At 35.2% G+C, this 19,572-nt stretch overlaps 1 protein-coding gene across 3 annotated transcripts in view; it reads left to right on the top strand.

Annotated features, from left to right (window-relative positions):
- Positions 1-19,572, top strand: part of LOC107675224 (myosin-IIIa-like) — an 86,201-nt gene that overhangs the window by 27,090 nt on the left and 39,539 nt on the right. For 2 of the 3 annotated variants that reach the window (XM_016469508.1, XM_016469501.1), the window contains exons 6-12: positions 5,692-5,768; positions 7,073-7,218; positions 13,339-13,404; positions 13,754-13,909; positions 15,648-15,686; positions 17,071-17,170; positions 17,834-17,950. In XM_016469508.1, the coding sequence (XP_016324994.1) occupies positions 5,692-5,768; positions 7,073-7,218; positions 13,339-13,404; positions 13,754-13,909; positions 15,648-15,686; positions 17,071-17,170; positions 17,834-17,950 (701 nt within the window). The remainder of the gene's footprint in view (positions 1-5,691; positions 5,769-7,072; positions 7,219-13,338; positions 13,405-13,753; positions 13,910-15,647; positions 15,687-17,070; positions 17,171-17,833; positions 17,951-19,572) is intronic. The other variant, XM_016469516.1, reaches the window with a different exon arrangement.

Raw genomic sequence — 19,572 nt, 5'->3', positions numbered from 1 at the left:
ATCCTGCTATTTTAACAGTGTAAATAGGTATTTGCACTTAGTGTAAATAGCATATTGCTAAAAATACTGCTATTTTCACTTAGTGTAAATAGAATCCATTGCTAATACGAGATTTGAAAAGGGAGGAAAAAAAAGTTCGGCAAAAGGTGGAATCAAACCCGGGTCGATCGCATCAAAGAGCCAACAACATGAGCTTATCCATCTGCGCCACTGGAGCTGATGTTTTACAGCCACTTTTAACTAAGTGTAAATAGACACTCCGTATTTTTTATTCCATAGTAAGGGCAATTCATACAATACATTTAAACTGAGCTACTTTAATACCATCTCCGAACTTTCTACCACGACTCTGCTGTTCTTCAGCTGGTTCTTCCTGTATACGTTAATTGACAGATGTCTCGTCCAGTCAGCGGTGAGTAATCCCAAACCAATGGCGCTGTCTCAAACTATAGCTACCTCTTCCAGTTTGTCTGATTTGTCGTTGTGTTTTCTGACTTGTTCATTTGTTTTCAAATTTGTCATTGTGTTTTCTGACTTGTTAATTTGTTTTCGAATTTGTCGTGTTTTCTGACTTGTTATAATGTTTTCTGAATTGTTGTTGTGTTTTCTGAATTGTTATTTTGTTTTTTAGACTGGCATTTGCGTTTGTAATTTGTTATTTTGTTTTCAGAATTGTGATTTGTTTTGCACTTCTCGGTCACCGTAGAAATCTAATATCAAACACACTACAGTTAAAAATTACAATCATGTTCTTTATGTAATTTGGTATGTCAACACATCAAAATAAGTGCACTTTAAAGCTTGACAAACAATTATTAAAACATAATGATTTAAAATGAACTGTATGTAATGTAGAAGTTTTATATTGATGTCATTAAAAATGCACTTTTTAAATGTACATAAATGTGTTAAGAAACAGTAATAAAGATATATATTTTTTTAATATTTGAAGTACACTACACTGCAGAGCTAATGGAACAGTTCGCTTAAAATGAAAATTGTCACCATTAACCTCATATTCTTTGAAACCCATATGAAATTATTTAGCAGGAATGGTCTACGGAAAAATGTTCAAGCTGTTTTTTTTTTCATTACAGTGAAAGTGAATGGTCACTACAGCTGTCAAGTGAGATTTTTAGTGAATAGCTTACATTTCAGTCCGTTCATCATACAATATACAAGTAGCCATACAGGTTTGGAAGAGGTTTTTTTTTTCTTTTCTCTGTAGTGTTTGAGTATAAACGTTTCTTGGACTTCTCATAAATTCAACATAGTGTAATAATTCTCATGAACACCCCATTGCTCAAAATATATAGTTTTCAAATCTGCATAATTTAACATGAAGCATTTACATAAACAGCGTGTGCAGAGTGGCTGATTAGTGTTAATGCAACCACATAAATGCAAAATGGTAATGTGGCATTAGAGCATGACACAAAGAGATGTTTTTGAAAGGTCTTTAAAGCTTTAAAGGCCTCTTGAAAAATCTTATGTTTGTAGCTTTTAGTTGAGGCCATATGTGTTAGTATACTCCTAAAGGCTGACGAAATAAACTTGACAGATAAACACATTTAAAATATACAATCTTTCTCTTGGACCGAAACTATTGATGACATATTCTCCCTCTCAGGTTTGTATATAAATGACGGCACTATAAGAACTCACATAGTCCAAAGTCATTTACTAATAACTAAGTAAATAAAGTGTAAAATATGGCGGCAGTTAGGGAAAAAAGATACATGTGCAAAATTTGAGATTAATATATTGCCTGCTAAAAATGAATCTCTCAGAATACACTGCAAGATTTAGATTACAAAAAATTGATTATTTTCCCCCTGCATAATTTTGTAGTAGTTAAAAAAAAAAGTGCAATGTGTCCTGCCTTGAAAAATATATCAAGACAGGAAAGAAAGTCATATATTTCAAACCATGGAGTGGTTTGTGTCCTAATCCAAACAAATCATTCTCAATTTGCATATCATTTATGGAAGCCTAATAACCATATCATATACCCTGTCTTCATTTCAGACTGGCTTGAAGGATGCTGCGTTCATATGGAGTACAGCAATCATATTTTATACTAATATGCTAACAAGAGTCATGAACCTACAAAAATGAATGCCATACCTGTTTTATCTTACAACATCTTTCACGTGTGGTATTTTTAACATGCTTTTCTCTTTGCCAGATTATTATATTATCAACAACTAGCTTGTTAGTTGATGTTATCAAAGTGTAAAAAGCCTGTTAGCCTATCAATATGGCCAGTTCAGCAAAAAGGAAAGAGAGGCAGTGTTATGTTTTGACTAAACTAGTTAAACATCATTGTTTGGCTTGGCATGCAAACCACTTCAGCTATGACTGTATTCACAATAGAGCAAATCATTGAGGGCCTTATAGCAATTATAATATACAACATTGGAAAGAAAATGCTAGTGAGTTTTTTTTTTTTTTTCAAACTAAAATCACTGTTTTTGTCTTGTGGCTATGCTATTGAAACAGTATTTTTTTATTTTTTTTTTACATTTACAGATTGTCCCCATTTTGTTTCCATTGTAAAGTGCCTCAGTGCAACTCAAAAAAAAGATTTTTGATTATTTATTTATTTATGTTAAAGAAAAGTGTTCTTTGAAGTCGCAATGGAACTGAAGCAGCAACAGATCGAAGTGTGAAGTATATCCTAGTGAAATGGGAAATTAAGGAAGAAAAAGATGTAGGGCGGGGACTTTGTTCTATTTATCGCTTGTTGATTGGATGGAGGCAGATCTGAATATGAGCTTGCAGTCAACCATAAAAAGGGGCGGGGTTTAAGTGGACGATATGATTGGAGAAGTCCTTCATACATCACTAGAGAGAAGTCTGTCATTTTGGAAGATTGGAAGATTAAGTTAATGACATTTTGATTAAACAGAAAGAAAGAAAGAAAGAAAGAAAGAAAGAAAGAAAGAAAAAAAGAAAGAAAGAAGTATGTGCGAATTAACTGTTCACTGTTCACAATAATGGTACACTGTATAAAAAAATATAATAAAAAATTTACATATTGGAGTATGTTTTACAAGAAAATACTATTTCAATCGTTCTACCTCAATTTCACATTTAATACAATGGTGATAGATGCTGTTCCTTTGTAATTATTGGTTAAATTTACTAGCGACTTCTCAGTGAAAAATAAGTTAAAGTAAACCCTACATGATTTATTTTTATATTTATTTATTTACTAACTTATTTGTGACCCTGTACCACAAAACAAATCATAAGGGTCAATTTTTTGAAATTGAGATTTATACATCATCTGAAAGCTGAATAAATCTTTCCATAAGCTTTCCATTGATGTATGGTTTGTTATGATAGGACAATATTTGGCTGAGATACAACTATTTGAAAATCTGGAATCTGAGGGTGCAAAAATTCTAAATATTGAGAAAATCGCCTTTAAAGTTGTCCAAATGAAGTTCTTAGCAATGCATATTACTAATCAAAAATTAAGTTTTGATATATTTACGGTAAGACATTTACCAAATATCTTCATGGAACATGATATTTACTTAATATCCTAATGATTTTTGGCATAAAAGAAAAATTGATAATTTTGACCCATATGTATTTTTGGCTATTTCTACAAATATACCCCAGCGACTTAAGACTGGTTTTGTGGTCCAGGGTCACATTTATCTGAACTCAACTTGCCAGCTTGGAAAACAATATTGACCAATCAGCATTCAGGATCACAACTATCCATTTTATAATTGACTGTCTAAACTGTATAACCTTAAATGTAGAAAATTAATTAATTTATTTATTTGAGAAGGTATTGATTGATGCCAAACATATTGTGAAAGCAGGGAATTAATTCTTTTAAATTCTATGTCTGCATCTAACCACGCAAACCTCACTTGAACATCGCTCCGTTTACCCTGTCAACCTAATTTTTCCAAAGAGAGTGCATTTGTTGAGTTCCTGGCCAGAGACATGCTGGGGGCGATATTTGTCTCCCACTGTCAGGAATGGAGCCACGGCGAGTGGGTGGCTGTCGGGCCGCGGCTGTATGCAGAGGTTCCATGTGCCCACGTCTCAGAGCGCTCAGAGACACGCTGGGCTAATGCGTTATCGGTGTGAATGAGCTCACGCTATGCTGAGCAGATAAAACCCCCACACTGACTCATCTGAAGGGCGACCCCTAGAGGACGCAGTTCGAAGTTCCCATGAAAGGGAACTGCATTATAGACAAAAAGAGCATGAGGAAGGAGGGAATGGAGGAGGGCGCTTTAGTGGCTTTGTCATGAATATTCTAATTGGCAGTGTTATTTTTGATGATTATTAAGACTGACCCCGGGGCCCTTAGCAGATCTAATGTAGCAGAAAGGGAACAGCCACAGGAGACTGTTTAGTTCTCTTTCTCTCTTTTTCACTTGTCTGTTGTCCATTTACAGCCCACAGCATATGTGAATCCATGTTTCTGTATTTGTCTCTGCTGTAGTGTGGATTTAATGTGTTTGTGAGTCTTGTGAATGCAACAAATCCTTTTTGATACTGCCAAGAATGGGTTGTTTACTGGTGATTCAAAAGCTATAATCTGATCAGAAATTGATGGAAGATTACTTTGAAAACATTCTAAATATAAACCATGTGTTCATAGTTAAATTTAGCAGCCTAACATAATCTGCTCTAATCTAAACATTTCAGATTCTATGTGATTTACAGATGTTAATTGAATTTGTGTTTCTCCACAGCAGAAATCCAATTTTCTAATATCTTGTTTCCCAGGACAAATATTTACATATTGAAGTTTGTGCTTGGAACAAGTGACACTAGACACTAGCTGTTGCTGACTATAGAAACTTTCATATATGCAAAATAGAAAAGACCAGTCGCAATTAAAAGTGAAGTGAGTGACATGACATGTGTATGGTATGGTGTCATACTCGGAATTTGTGCTCTGCATTTAACCCATCCAATTGCACACACACAGCAGTGAGTTGAGAACACACTCACACACACCTGGAGCAGTGGGCAGCCATTTTTGCTGCGGCTCCCGGGGAGCAGTTGGGTGTTCGGTGTCTTGCTCAAGGGCACCTCAGTCATGGGTATTGAGAGTGGAAGAGAGCGCTGTACATTCACTCCCCCCACCTAAAATTCCTGCCTGTACTGAGACTCGAACCCACGGCTTTTGGGTTACAAGTCCGACTCTCTAACCATTAGGCCACGACTGTCCCCTAAATTCACTATGACCAATCAGATTTCAAATGTAAGTATTATGATACCATTGATGTTGGTGAGCACGTAAGAGACTTTCAAAGTTCAGTGTTTCAAAATTCTTCCTTTACGCTCCATCATGTCTTTCGAAACCCTTATGACTTATAGCATAATGTCCGTTCTGCTCTCAGGAAATGGTGACCACAGCTCTCAAAAAAGATTTTCAAGTCAAGATTTTAGGTAAATAACGACTTCAGTCTCAGTCAGGAAGGCTTAAAGGTCAGTGCTGGGTTACTATGATCACTGCATCCAAGACAACACATTCTTTTTTCTTTGTGACCTTGTTTGATCTCTATTCAAATTGTGTTTCCATTGTCACTTGGCTAAACGGCATTACAGACAATTCAAAGACATTCCTTAATTCCATAAGGCATCCATTGAATCTGTACAGATAACTACCTTACATAATGCTTTGTTTGTGTTTCTTCCTCTCATCAGGGGTATCGGCCCAGCTTACAAACACCCGGCTAAGGAGGAACACCTCGGTCGGAACGCCCTTCTGGATGGCACCTGAGGTAGGACTGTTGGCAAGTAGTTTGCAAAGCATCGAGGCGACTTTGTGGAGTGCAAATGTTTTTTTTTGAGAGTCAAAATATTCATATGACTCAAGGGTAGAGGCTTACGTGCCTCAATTTGTCCTAGGTGTCAATACAATCAAAACACAAACAGATTTATTATTAGTGCAGATTTCTAAACATCTGCGGGGAACATTCTGGGGTGATTTCTGGACTAATCGAATGGATTAAATACTAAAGACGCTTGACAGTTTATTTGTGTTTCTGAGGTAAGACCACCTGTATTCCATTTTGTGTTTTTCTATCAGCATAAGGTTTACTGTACAATAGTATAGGTTAATGTAGAGGTCTAAACAGATTTTTTAAATGGAGAAATACGGATTGGATGGATTTTTTTTTATATTTCTCTCATCCCTGATTAGTCTCTCTCTTTTAAATTATATTTCTATCTTCAATTTATTTTAAGAATATAAAAATATAGTGTGTGTAATATTCTTATTTATTTTCTGTATTATTAAACTATTACTATTCTGCACTATAAGGTCCCAGTTTCAGTTGCTTGTGTAGTACAACATACTGTATGTGCAAAACATAATATAATTATATGGTGGAAGAACACTTTATTTCATAGAATGGACTTACCAGTGTAGAATCTCTTTGAATTTAATTTAATAAAATCCTTTATGTCATTCTAATTCCAAGTCAGTATTCCAACTGCTGAATTGAAAGGGAGCCACTTCTTAAATTCCGAATATTATCCAACACTGCACATTTGAAAAACTGGCTTTTATTGACATTTTCTAATTCCATTTCTTAATATAAAAATATTAAATTGCATTTAATTTGTGTGACTTCTTTGCTAGCTAGTTACATAGAGTTAAGCTGGAAAACAATTATTTTAATATACATATTACAAAAAAGGTGAATTCACTGTGCTCAACCAATGGTGCAGGGTGCATAGATCATCGTAATTACTCCAAATGAAAAAAGCAGGATCCACACTCACTTGAAAATGTAATGTTTTCTTGAATTTTTCATTATACAGGAAGCACAAATGGATCATCAGGATCATAAATATACATATTACAAAAAATATGCTCTTCACCTTTTGGTGGAAGTAATTTTTTCAATGTATTTATCATCAGATTATGACCAATAAACATGACAATAAAATATGTGTAACATTTTGTTCAACATATATACCGGTGGAAGTTATTTCTGTGCTCTGGTGACAGTGTTCAGCAGTCAGTGTCCGTTATAAACATTTGCAGTACAGTAATGACTGTGTTTGTGTATTTGACCAGGTCATCGCGTGTGAGCAGCAGCTCGACTCCACGTATGACGAGCGCTGTGACGTGTGGTCTCTCGGGATCACGGCCATAGAGCTGGGTGATGGAGACCCGCCCCTGGCTGATCTTCATCCAATGAGAGCTCTCTTCAAAATTCCAAGGTGACCCGCCCTCATGTTTGTACGTTTGACACTTGTTGTACACAAACACTGATTTGCATGACTACTGTACACGATATTCAGATGATATTCAAAAAGACCTCACAGTCCACGAGGTCAGGTTTGTGTCAGTATATGGAATCATTTGTGATTTTAGCATGCAGGTGGATGGCACTGCTGCTCATTTGGGCCTTGGAGCTGTCAGAAGCCAGCCTCGTTTCAGTCAGATCTTTTTTTGCGGGGTTACAGCAGCTTTAAAGTATGTCAGGTTTTATTTTTTTAAACGCTTTTTCTGTTATGATACGGAATATCTGTGGAAGTGTTACTAGTATCTGATTTCGCAGATAGTTCATTTCTGAATATAAAAATGTCAACACAATATAAAGTACTTGCTCTGGCTCTTGTTTTATATGATTTTTGTTCCGTTGTTGTGCATCTTGTTGTCTGTTGCTGTACAAGCAGGATGTGGAGGTTGGTAGGTGTGGAATTTGTCCCGCCCCTCCTCCACTGTGATTAGACGCAGAGGCATCATTCCCTTTCAAAACGACGGGGCACGTGCTCTTCAGATTTCTGAGTCAAGTGGATTTTGAATGCAGCTTTCAAGAGACAAAAATTGACTAATAATAATCAGCTGAGCCGAAGACAGACGCTCTCATTTGTTATGTATCAAAACTTGTTTTCAACCATTAATGTTTATTTAATGTTTCTCACACTAGCAAAATTAGTCATATCTCTTTTTACACATCTTCACAGCGTTGCGCATGATAACCAATCACACACGATTCTGTTGAGCTTATGCAATGGCCACATAAATGTTCTTTGCTCGCTATCTGTACAATGAAAGTGTTATAATTAGCTTACAATGTTTTTATTAAATTCACATAAAATACAAAGTCAGTCTTATTAAAAATATTTTATGACATGACACCCATATTTGGTACTTAAATAACAAGACGAGTTATATGCGTAGTTAATAGCTTGCACTAACATCGCTCATTGCCCGCTGTAGATCAACTAACATAATGATATAGTTATCAATTTTGGGAATATTTTGCAAAAAAAAAAAGGCTCACATCAGATATTCAGTGTGGCTACTGTGTATCAGAAGATACACTGGTGCCCCCTCAAAAATACTAAGTGCCTGGCGCCCCTGATTGGATGGCGGACTAAAAAGTGACAGTGATGAGTGCTGCGTTTTACCCAAAGTTGGACATTCTTCAGCGCCTCGTCACACTTCTGCCATTTTAAAAACACGGCGCTCCCACTGAAAACAATTGAAAAAAAAATTAAAAATACACTAACATCTCTGAAGCTATTGGCAGATGTTATGATAGACAACATTCAATTGGAGACTATTCAGAAGTTGTATGAATCTATTCTAAGAAGGTTGGAAGCTGTATTAAGGCAAAGGTAACACTTTGTTTTGATGGTCCCCTTTAGACATTCTGTTCGCTATAAGTAATTTTGCAACTACGTGTCAGCTACTAGTCATTAGAGTATTATCAGCTTTATATCTGCTAACATTTTATCCGCATTTCCACTGTTAGTCCGAACGGTTTTAAAGGTCCCCTGAAATGCTTAGAAACACGCAGCGTTGCTCTATGTGTTGATGTCATTTTAACTGAAACAGGAAGACAGGGCGGGACATATCAAGCAGCCCCGCCCCTTTTTAAAATAGCCAATACCATTCGTTTATATCACAACTTGGGCTAGAGCCGTTCAGAGCCGTTGAGAGCCGTAAAGTCACATTTGACAGAGTATGCCAGCTCACTGCCTTATAGATAACATTAAGACTAACATATTGATACTAACACCCAAAAAAACTTTAATTTTGATTTCATGGGGACTTTAAGAATGGTAAGGAGCAGTTCCAGTTGTTTTTCCATTTTAGCTTGGTACAATCAAATACTATAGAATACCCAAGACATGTCACTCGTATAGTTTTGAATTGGGAAAAATGCAGTGCTCAATATGGCCGCTCTATCGAACGAAGCCCCGCCTTCTGAGTAAAAGAACCAATCACTAATCTGTAAAGTCATCGGGTCACTGCAGCTGCCGATAGAAGTCACGGTTGCTATAGAAACATTCAGAGTTCTGAGATGCACACTTAGGACTGCGCATGCGCACTGGCTGGTCTATCCTGAAAAATACGCTTTTTTAATGCTATCTGAGCAAAAGAAACAACATTCATGAGGCAGTTGTTGTCAGATTTCATTGGTGATTTCAAATATGAAATTTAATCGTAAGCTTAGCGAACAGTTTTGGAGAATTTGATGTTTCCCCATTCAAAGAGATAGGAGCTGCACTTGCTTGCCCGAGAGGCGTTTCAAAGATGGCCACCGAGTGAAATGACTTGTCTTAAAGGGACTTTGGTGCAATTACCATTTAGGTCTGTGCCGGCAGAATGCATGTAGGGACATCGCCAGTTCGCCACTCAGGATTAGTCACTTGTTTGTTGTATGGCTACTAGTTTCTCTCTGTAGAAGGCCAAACACGCTATTTGAGCAAACTAGACAGAATCATCTGATCATCCTCCATAACGTCATCGCTATTGACATCTTATACCGTATGTAAACACTTGTGTTACCAAGGCAACGGGTGATGCATTTGTATTATAGGCTCTGTTATCAACCATACAGTGGAAAACAAAACCATAAACTTGCCACCTGGGCCAGAATAGAACGGTTAAGCAATAAGAATGGTTTGGCCCGACACTGGAAAATCGTCTTTTATTTTGATATTCCCCAACAAACTTAATCTACAAGCCCTTACCATAACCTAACAGTCTACTAATATTGTAATGAGAGTTAAGTTACTTATAATCAACAAAACGCCTTAAGTGGACCACCAAATTAAAGGCAAATTGTGGAAAATAACCTTTATAAAGAAATATTATCTATTTTCCAAGCATTCATATTACTTTGTCCAACCCCTGCATCCTTGTGGATACAAGAAAGAGACCAAGCGATTTTTCTTTCCATCGTGCACCTACCTGTCTGAAGGTGAAATTTGATTGTTTTCTGTTTTCGGGCTCAGAAGAGAAACTGTTATCACCAGTGTCATCTTGATGGTGCAGCACTTTTGTGTTCTAATAGACCACACACACACACACACACACACACACGCGCGCACGCGCGCTCTGGAAGACGATCCGCATTCAGAGATCTCCTGTGAAGATAGAGACGTCAGATACGTCTGATTCGCACAAACCGCTCAATCCAGCTCAACGTATTCATGAGCTGTTATGATTAAACACGCTAACTGTGAATAATCTGTGCACACACACACACACACACACACACAGCATCCGTCCATTGAGCGCTGTGCTATCAGAGCAGTGGCGTTCTGACTGCAGTCAGTGGTGGGGGTGGTGGGTATAATCACAGAGCGGTGTGGTTATGTTTCTGACTGCTCATGTACACACTGCAGGCTGTCTTTGTTGGGTCTCTCTCATGTTCTCTTTGATTCTTATAAGAAAAAAAACACACCTTACCCCCGCCCCCCCAACACACACACGCATCCAGACTGAGAATGAGCAATGCAATGTGACAAAACTGGAACACACCCATTATAATCTCAAATCTGTGTGTTCTCAAAATATTTCACTCAAGATTTTTTTATATTTTTATATCTAGATCTACACTACTATTCAAAAGTGTGTGGTTGGTAAGATTTTTATTGTTTTTTTGAAAGTCTCACCAAAGATGCATTTATTTGATCAAAAATACTTTTAAAATAGTAATATTTTTAAAACAATTTAAAATAACTGTTTTGTATTTTAATATATTTTAAAATATATTTTAACATTTTATTCTTTGATGAACAGAAATTTTGTAACATTATAAATTATTTTTTTTATTGTCACTTTTGATCATTCTAACGCATCCTTGCTGAATAAAAGAATTTCAGGGTCAAATCTAGCCCTGAACTTTTGAGCATTAGTGTATATTTTAGGTTCAATATTAATATAAAAATGTATATGTGTATTTATTAACTAAAATAACTATAAATGTATAAACTGTGAAATTTCAGATTTTTTATGTTAATGTTTTACTGACATTTTATACATTTTTTTAAATATTTTAGATTTTTTTATTTTTTTTTTATCATTATTTTATTGCAAAATCTGGCAGAATGAGATTTGAATTTGCAGCACTTATGTTGAATGGTTATGTCTTGGGCAGAATCAGAGGAGATCTGGTATGACTTTGATGCTGTAGGGTTTAAAAGCTGGTACATGCCCAGTGAACGGCAGTAGGCCAGTGGCACATGCTGATGGCATGTTAAGTGTTACATTTGTGTGACCCAGATTAGGCCAGACTAAGCCTCGAGCCCCTCTGCCACCAACAGACAGGAATACAGACATTTAGTCTGCGGACAGGAGCAAAATGAACCAGAAATAAACACATCCAATGTTAGAGCTGATACACAATCTGAATATGTCACTGAAATGTGAATGGAAAATAGTTTCAACTGAGGGTCTCAATAAATGTTTTTTAAATCTCTCCCAGTTGTCAATGAAGATGCTTTAACATACAAAAACATTAAAGGCAGGAAAATGATTTCATTAAAATATAAATATGCCACACAATAATAATAATACAAAAAAAACATAATTACGACTTTTTAGTTGTGAGATAAAAAGTCCCAATTACCTTTTATATTTTTTTATTTCATAGTGGAAACAAAACAAAACAAAGAAAAATTGCACTATGTAAACTTACAGCTCTGAGAAAAAAGTTAGGATTACAAGAAGTAAACTAAGAATTGTGGGATATAAACTCTTTTTTCCAAGAAAAAAGTCAGGAGGTCAGTCGACAATTCTGTGTTTATATCTCGCAATTCAAATTTTTGTGAGATAAAAAAAATAACTTAAAATCACATTTACAAGAGATTTGTATTTCAAGTATATGCTGATCTTTTTAACTTTTTATACATCAACGAATCATGAAAAGAGTATCATGGTTTCCACGCAAAAAATATAAATAAATAAATAAATAAATGTTTTCTATTAGAATATATTTTAAAATGTATTTATTTCTGTGATGCAAAGCTGAATTTTCAGCATCATTACTCCTGTCTTCAGTGTCACATGATCCTTATACTGATTTGCTGCTCATGAAAAGAATGTCTTACTGTTATCGATGTTGAAAACAGTTGTGCTGTTTAAAATGTAATAATATTTCACAACATTTCAGTGCTTTTGATCAAAAAAATGCAGGCTTGGTGAGCATAAGAGAAAAAAAAAATCTCACAAACCCCAGTCTTTTGAATGGCTGTGTATTTTGTTGATTATTTGGTGCTTTTATTAGTGACATTACCAGAACAAAACGCACCCCAGCCCACGTTATTGTTGTTGTCTGGTGGTTTTTGAATGCTGTGCTCTTAACGTTGTGCTTTAAATTGCAGAAGTCTTGTTGTTTTCATCTGTAATCTTTTATTCTTTGCTGCTGCGTTTCCGATAAGGATGCACTTTAATAGTCTAAGCGTTTCTCCAGTCTGACACCCCCCCATTAGGGTAATTAATCACTGTCAGAGGCACAGAGTGCGCTCCTGACGTGCTAGCCGTTGGGCTGGAGTACACTTCCTCAACCCTGCTCTCCCTCTGCTAATAGCCCCCTTCACCAGGACATCAAATGACGGCTAATTAGCTCTATTGTTCCACAGCAGGGAATGCTTGTCAGGTCCTCTGTGACACCATTAAGTGTCTATCTGCTTACTTATCTACATGTACAGGGAAAAGCTTCCTGGCAGCCTTCATAGACAAAGCTTTTTCACATCAGCACAAATTTACTAAAAAAATTCACTTTCACTCATGCAACTTCAACCTCAAATAAAAACACAAGGGAGACCACGGAAAAATTTCACTATTTTTAAGTTACTGAAGTTTATAGCACATGCATGCATTTTGGTATATAGACATTTTTCTTTGAGTATAATTAATATGGTCCGTACTTATAAGGACAATTGAAATGGTTCATCTATTCACCTAACAGACAATTTTAGGAAGTAATCTAATAATCTTATCAAGTGAGAAGTGTCTTTTCCCTTTAAAGTTAATGGGAAATTAATACACTTATCTCACACTTATCTTTGTCTATCTATCTGTTTTTCTCTGAACAGAAATCCTCCACCCACCCTACACCAACCAGAGCTCTGGTCAAACGATTTTAATGATTTTATATGCAAGTAAGTAACACAGGTTAAATGTATTTGTATTTATATGTACGGCATTGGCAAATCCAAAGTTTGTTGGTTGTTAAAGTTTTGTTAGTTTTTCTTTTCAACACTGATTTTGTGGGTTAGTTACTCTTATAAAGAGCCGTGTCTGAGTGTCTCATAATGCCTCGTCATACTCTAATTATCTTCCTGCTGTTTTACCAGAACTTTGTTTGTAACCGCAACTGAATTAATCTCAACAACCTTTAGCTTGTTTGTGTTTTTCCTGAATCTTGTCCTTATCAGTTGCCATTTGATTTGACTTCATCTTGGACATTTCAACACAAATTCTCCCATTTTTTTATTGTGACCCCTTCAGGTGTCTGATAAAGGATTTTGAGCTCAGGCCCAATGTGTTTGACCTTCTTCAGCATGTCTTCATCAAACAGATTGTGGGGCGAGAGAAGACGCTGCAGAACCAGCTGATGGAGCTAATCGACCTCAACCAACAAATGGGCGTTATCGAGAAAACAAGGTAGTTAGACACAAATATCAGCTCTAGTGCTTTCTGTGAGTCATACAATGTGTTTAACGTGACAAAAACAAAGCGTTTAAAATGCCACAAGTTTTAGTTTGGACTGTTTCTAACTTTTACAATTTAAAAGGCACTTTTTTCAATAAAATGTTTCACGCTTAAGAATGAGATGAATCCTCCAGCCACATAAGTGACCTAGAACAAGTATCATTCTACATATTCTTGTGAAAAAGAAGTGCACTTAATTGTACTGAAGTGTTGTAAAAGTATATATTTTTTAAATCTGTACTCAAAACATTAGATATATTAATGCAATTACTAATTAAGTGTATTTAATGAGAGTACACTTTCTTAACACACTTAAGTATACTTTTAAAAAGTGCGTTTTGTAATAATGTCAAATTAAAAGTTTTACTTTAAAATTCATTTGAACTCCTTGTTTTAATAAACTTTTTAAAAAGAAGTACACTTAACTAACATTCTAAAGCACATGTAAAGTACTTGATTATAATTTTAACTGTAGTGCATTCAATATTACATTTAAAGTTAATATATTTTAATTATACTAAGTCACAACTTCATTACTACAAATGTGTAATTAAAAATATTTAAATACGTTACATATGAGTTTCAATAGAAATTAATTTACAGTATTTTAGATTAACATAAATGCTTGTCAGTGCATTCAGCAGTATATTTTAACCGCATTTCAAAGACAATAGAAGTAAATATAAAATCACATGTAAAGATTGAATTATATGGTATGTCCTACTTAAGTGTGTCAAAAAGAACATGCAGCTCATTGCTTTTAATATAAATTCAAACTGTAAGACATTTTTATTTGAATTTCAGTTAACATTAGTCATTAGTCTGAAAACATTACATTCAGTTCATAATTAAGTATGTTATTTTAAAGTATATCATTTCCGTAATGAATACTCTTTTTAAAACTATGCTAAAGTGTACTTCTTTTTCACACGGAATGACTGGCCGATCTCTGCCTGAGATTGTATCAAGAGAAACAGTCCATTCACACAAAGGGAGGAAACCTTAGCACTCGATGTGGCGGCTGCTGTTCTGCCTTACATTTAAAAGAACTGATGCATTATTATGTAGAAGTGCATCAAAATGCTCATTATGATGGCAGAATATTTGAAAGTCCCATCTTGCATTAATAATAGATTGTTTGTTTACTCTAGAACATGCTTGAGCCGTAGCTGGACCGACTTGTTAAATACAAATTTTCCATTTTTAGTGCCTAGTAAGCACAGTTTATACTCTTGTTGATACCTTTATGATACCAAATATTATTTCTATTTTATTCAAATGTAATGTTGACAAATTATACTTTTGCATGTAAGCGTCTGACACCCGCTGTTTGTGTGGGGTGCAGCGTGTGATGAGCAGAGATGTACATGCCCCCCCCCATTGGGGTAATTAATTGCTATATATTAATATACTATTATTAACTTGACATACGGTGTTCATCTAAAGCATGTTTAAACAGACAACAATTTAAAAATAACTCAGAACGTAAGAATATGTACTGTGTAATCAGCCTTGAAAGCTAGTGATATATCAGAATTATTTATAATTTTAAAACTTACATAAACACGTTCATAAAAAAATACAGGATCTCTGCTGACTGCAGTACTGGCCATTATGGTTGCACCAGAGGCCCCCTCATCACAACCCCTGCTTTGCCTCCAAGATATTAACTTCATTTTTATCATTTAAGCCATCTTGGAATAACTGAAAGGAGAGACAGTGATTCCAGGTATGATATATTTACGGTCAGTCACATGGGTTAGATCGAGTCTACTTCCTGCGGATGTAGCAGTAGCAGCTTCCTGTCTCTGAACATTATGTTGTGGCGACTTCCCTTGCAACTTTCCCAAAAGCTTCAATTGTGTACCCAATGGTGTGTTCTTGTGTTTCGCAAAATATCTTGTGAGGCAGCTAGTTACCAATATCATTGAGAATATGTGCTCATATCTTGTGCTTTTCTTAGCTCTGTAATTTCCAATCTTAAGAGTGCTTAGGATGTAGGGTTTATTCAGGAGTTGCTCTTTTAAATGTGTAAATAAATACATGGTTTGGACCAATGTGCTGGGCTTTCTTACTTTACGTAACATTTGTTCAATAACATCACAACCATAAGCTCTGTTCATGTTTGCTATCAACTGTCTACATACATAGGCAGCTTCCTTTTGAGACAGCATGTGTTACTCACAAGAAGCATGTGAGGGCTTGCCATTAGCATGTTGCTAAGCTAACAACATTCATATTTAGTGTGAAAGGTCTTAGCAAGCATACAAATACATAACACAAATATTGAGTAAATTAGTTCACCTATGTTATTTATGGATAAAACTAGTTTGAACTATTTTAATAATACTTTTTAGCATTTAAAAAAGTTGGTTAGTCGGCATTTCTTTGTCAGTCATATTTGAGAAGTCTCTTATGTTCACCAAAGCTGCATTTATTTTATAAAAAATATGGTAAAAAAAGAAAAAACTACATATTATTATAAAGTAAAATAAAAGTTTTCCATTTGAATATATTTTGAAATGTAATTTATTCCTCAGATGGTAAAGGTGAATTTTCAGCAACCATAACTCCGGTCATTATTATTTTTAATGTTGAAAACAGTTGTGATACTTAATATTTTAATGGAAACTGTGATAGAGAGTAAAAAAAATAATAATATTTTTTTTTTTTGGAACAACGTAAAAGTCTTTGCTGTCATTTAATTAATTAGTTTAATACATCCTTGCTAAAAGTATTAATTTCTTTTGGGGGAAAAAATATATTTTTGGAAAAAAAATGAACGGTAATGTATTTTGCATGCTTGTTACAGCACCTGTTGTTAGTTTCATAACATGCTAATGTCAGACTCAATACATTGTGATAATTTTGCTGCATAGCTTTTGAACAAAATAATAATGCTGTAGAATATAATAACCTTGAAATAAAGATTTTGAAATTAGATATGAGGCTCTTCAAATGACTTTGCAATTATCTTATATAACTAACTATTGATTTTTATTTCATCATTCTCTTTAATGTCTCCATCAATAATTTCAACAAGGTAATTTGAGTAATTTATGTCATTTTAACTTTCATGGTTGCTTTTCAAAGACTATAATCTTGTGTTGCAGGCACGAGCGTATCCACACCAAAAAAGGCAGCTACATGAAGTCTCAAAGTCAAACTTGTGACGACGTGGAGGATCTGGCAACCCTTGAGGTTCTAGATGAAGTAAGAATGTATACAGGCCCCACAAGAGAAAGGCCACAGCGTGTGCACACACACTGGTTTCGATCATCACAGACTCAGAAAAGTCTTCAGGAAATGTTCCATCCTTCTGCCAGACAGCCCATTCATTCCAGCTGGAATTTTTTTGTACTTACATTTTCCAGTAGCATTTTTCAGAGAGACTGTCAAGTGACCATAACTCATCCAAGCAGTCTCATATGTTAACTGTCAACTGAATAAATAGACAGATTAGTGAACAATAACAGAGTTTGTATAGAAACACATTTAAGGTGATTTATCAATGCAGAGGGGTCTCATTGACACTAGATATATTTTCTCATCCATTATGGTAGCAGTGCTGACAGGAAGCATTTGTATTATGCCTGTGTCCTTGGACTGATCTCACCAGACCTGTGATGTGTGTAACTGTCTTGTATGGCCATATTGGCCGCATATGGCAGCAAAATGTACATAGTGTGCAATAATCACAATGTAAAGATCCATGAATGCTGTAGTCTAGATAGTGAATCATCTCACCGTGTCTAGGTTTGGTCATGCATGAAAATGGAGACTCCTGCACAGTATTAGATGGTTATGTTGTTGTGTATCGGTGTGCAGTGGTTTGGTGGGATGGCCATCTGTGATGTTTAATTGTCTGTCTGTTAGAACACAATCACCGAACAGCTACAGAGACGTTATACAAAGGAGCAGATCTACACCTACGTTGGAGACATCCTTATAGCGGTGAATCCATTCCAGAAAGCGGAGCTGTACACGCCGGAGGTGTGTGTGGGATATTTCATTATGGATGCCATCAACCTTTCATAGTCTACTACACTCCATTTACTTCCACTCTCATTCACTTTCTTCCTCACCTGTCAATCTGTATCTGGCTTGTGACATTGTACCTTTTGCAGAAACATTGTATATTTAATTTCCCTTTTTCTTTCATTCACATGTTCTCCTCTCTAGATTTCCTTGTGAAAAAGAAGTACACTTTAGGATACTTAAAAAAGAGACTTATTATGGAAAGAATATACTTAAGTGCAAATTAAATGTTTAACCCTAATTGCATGTTATTTGTAATGTTGTATGTTATAAACCTATATTACATGCAGCTTTAGAGTGCTTTTTTACCCAGTTAAGTAGGACTTACATCTTTATGCAATTTCATAATTACTTCTGTTGTCTTTAAAATATAGTTAAATGTACTGACAAATTTACTGCCCACCATTTATGATAACCTAATATACACTTTAATGTAATTTCTATTGAAACTTGAATGTCATGTATTTAAATATATTTGTAATTACACAATTGCAGTGATGAAGTTGCATTTAGTACATTTAAAATATATTAATTTTAAATGTAATATCCAAAGAACACATTACAGTTAAAATTATAATCAAGCACTTAACATGTGCTTTAGTACATTAGTCAGCACATCAAAACAAGTGTACTTATTTAAAGCACAACAAAAGATTATTAAAAAATGATTTAAAAAGTACTTTAAAGTCAAATGTTTAATTATTACAAAGTACACTTTTAAAAGTGTACTTAAGTGTGTTAAGAAACTTGTGACCTTTTATTTCATTAATATTATATTATTTGTAATATAATATAGTTTTAGTAATAGTTTTTCTAATATTCTTTTAAGATTTAAGTGCATTACGAGTGTGTATTCAATACAATTAAGCACTCTTCTTTTTCACAAGCTTATGATTTTAACCTAGCAGAAGATAAAAAATCAATTGGCATAAACTTGCATTAATGGCAAGCCCATTACAACACAATGACAACCACTCAGAATACTGTAGCAACTGCATAGCAATGCCCTGGCAACCCCCTTGAACACCCGAGCTACTACTTAGCAACACCCCAGCAACCATTCAGAACATCTTTGCAATATCAATATCAATGAGCTAACAACCACTTCAAACATCTAAGCAGCCATATAGCAATGTTAGATGCACCCAGAATACCCTAGCAACCACATGGGAACATGCTAAAACACCTTAGAAACTGCTTAGCAAAGTGCCAACAACCACTCAGATCACCCCAGCAACCGCACTGAAGTACACTGACATCTGCTCAGAACACTTAAAGGGATAGATCACTCAAAAAAATGACAATTCTGTTATCATTCACTCACCCTCAAGTTGTTTCAAACCAGACTTTCTTTCTTTTGATGAATACTAAAAATATTTTGAAGAATGTGTCCCCATTGACTTCCATAGTATTTTTTCCTCCATACTATGGAAGCCAATGGAGAGCAGCAACTGTTTGGTTACCTACATTCTTCAAAATATCTTATTTTCTGTTCAACAGAAGAAATCAAGTTATACAGGTTTGGAACAACTTGAGGGTGAGTAAATAATGATAGAATTGTCATTTTTGGGTGAACT

This window comes from Sinocyclocheilus anshuiensis, unplaced genomic scaffold (genome assembly GCF_001515605.1).
Source record: "Sinocyclocheilus anshuiensis isolate Anshui unplaced genomic scaffold, SAMN03320099.WGS_v1.1 scaffold1090, whole genome shotgun sequence".
In the NCBI taxonomy this organism is placed as follows: domain Eukaryota; kingdom Metazoa; phylum Chordata; class Actinopteri; order Cypriniformes; family Cyprinidae; genus Sinocyclocheilus; species Sinocyclocheilus anshuiensis.
The sequence above is the reverse complement of the archived record's forward strand: the minus strand, read 5'-3'. Positions and strand labels throughout refer to the sequence as shown.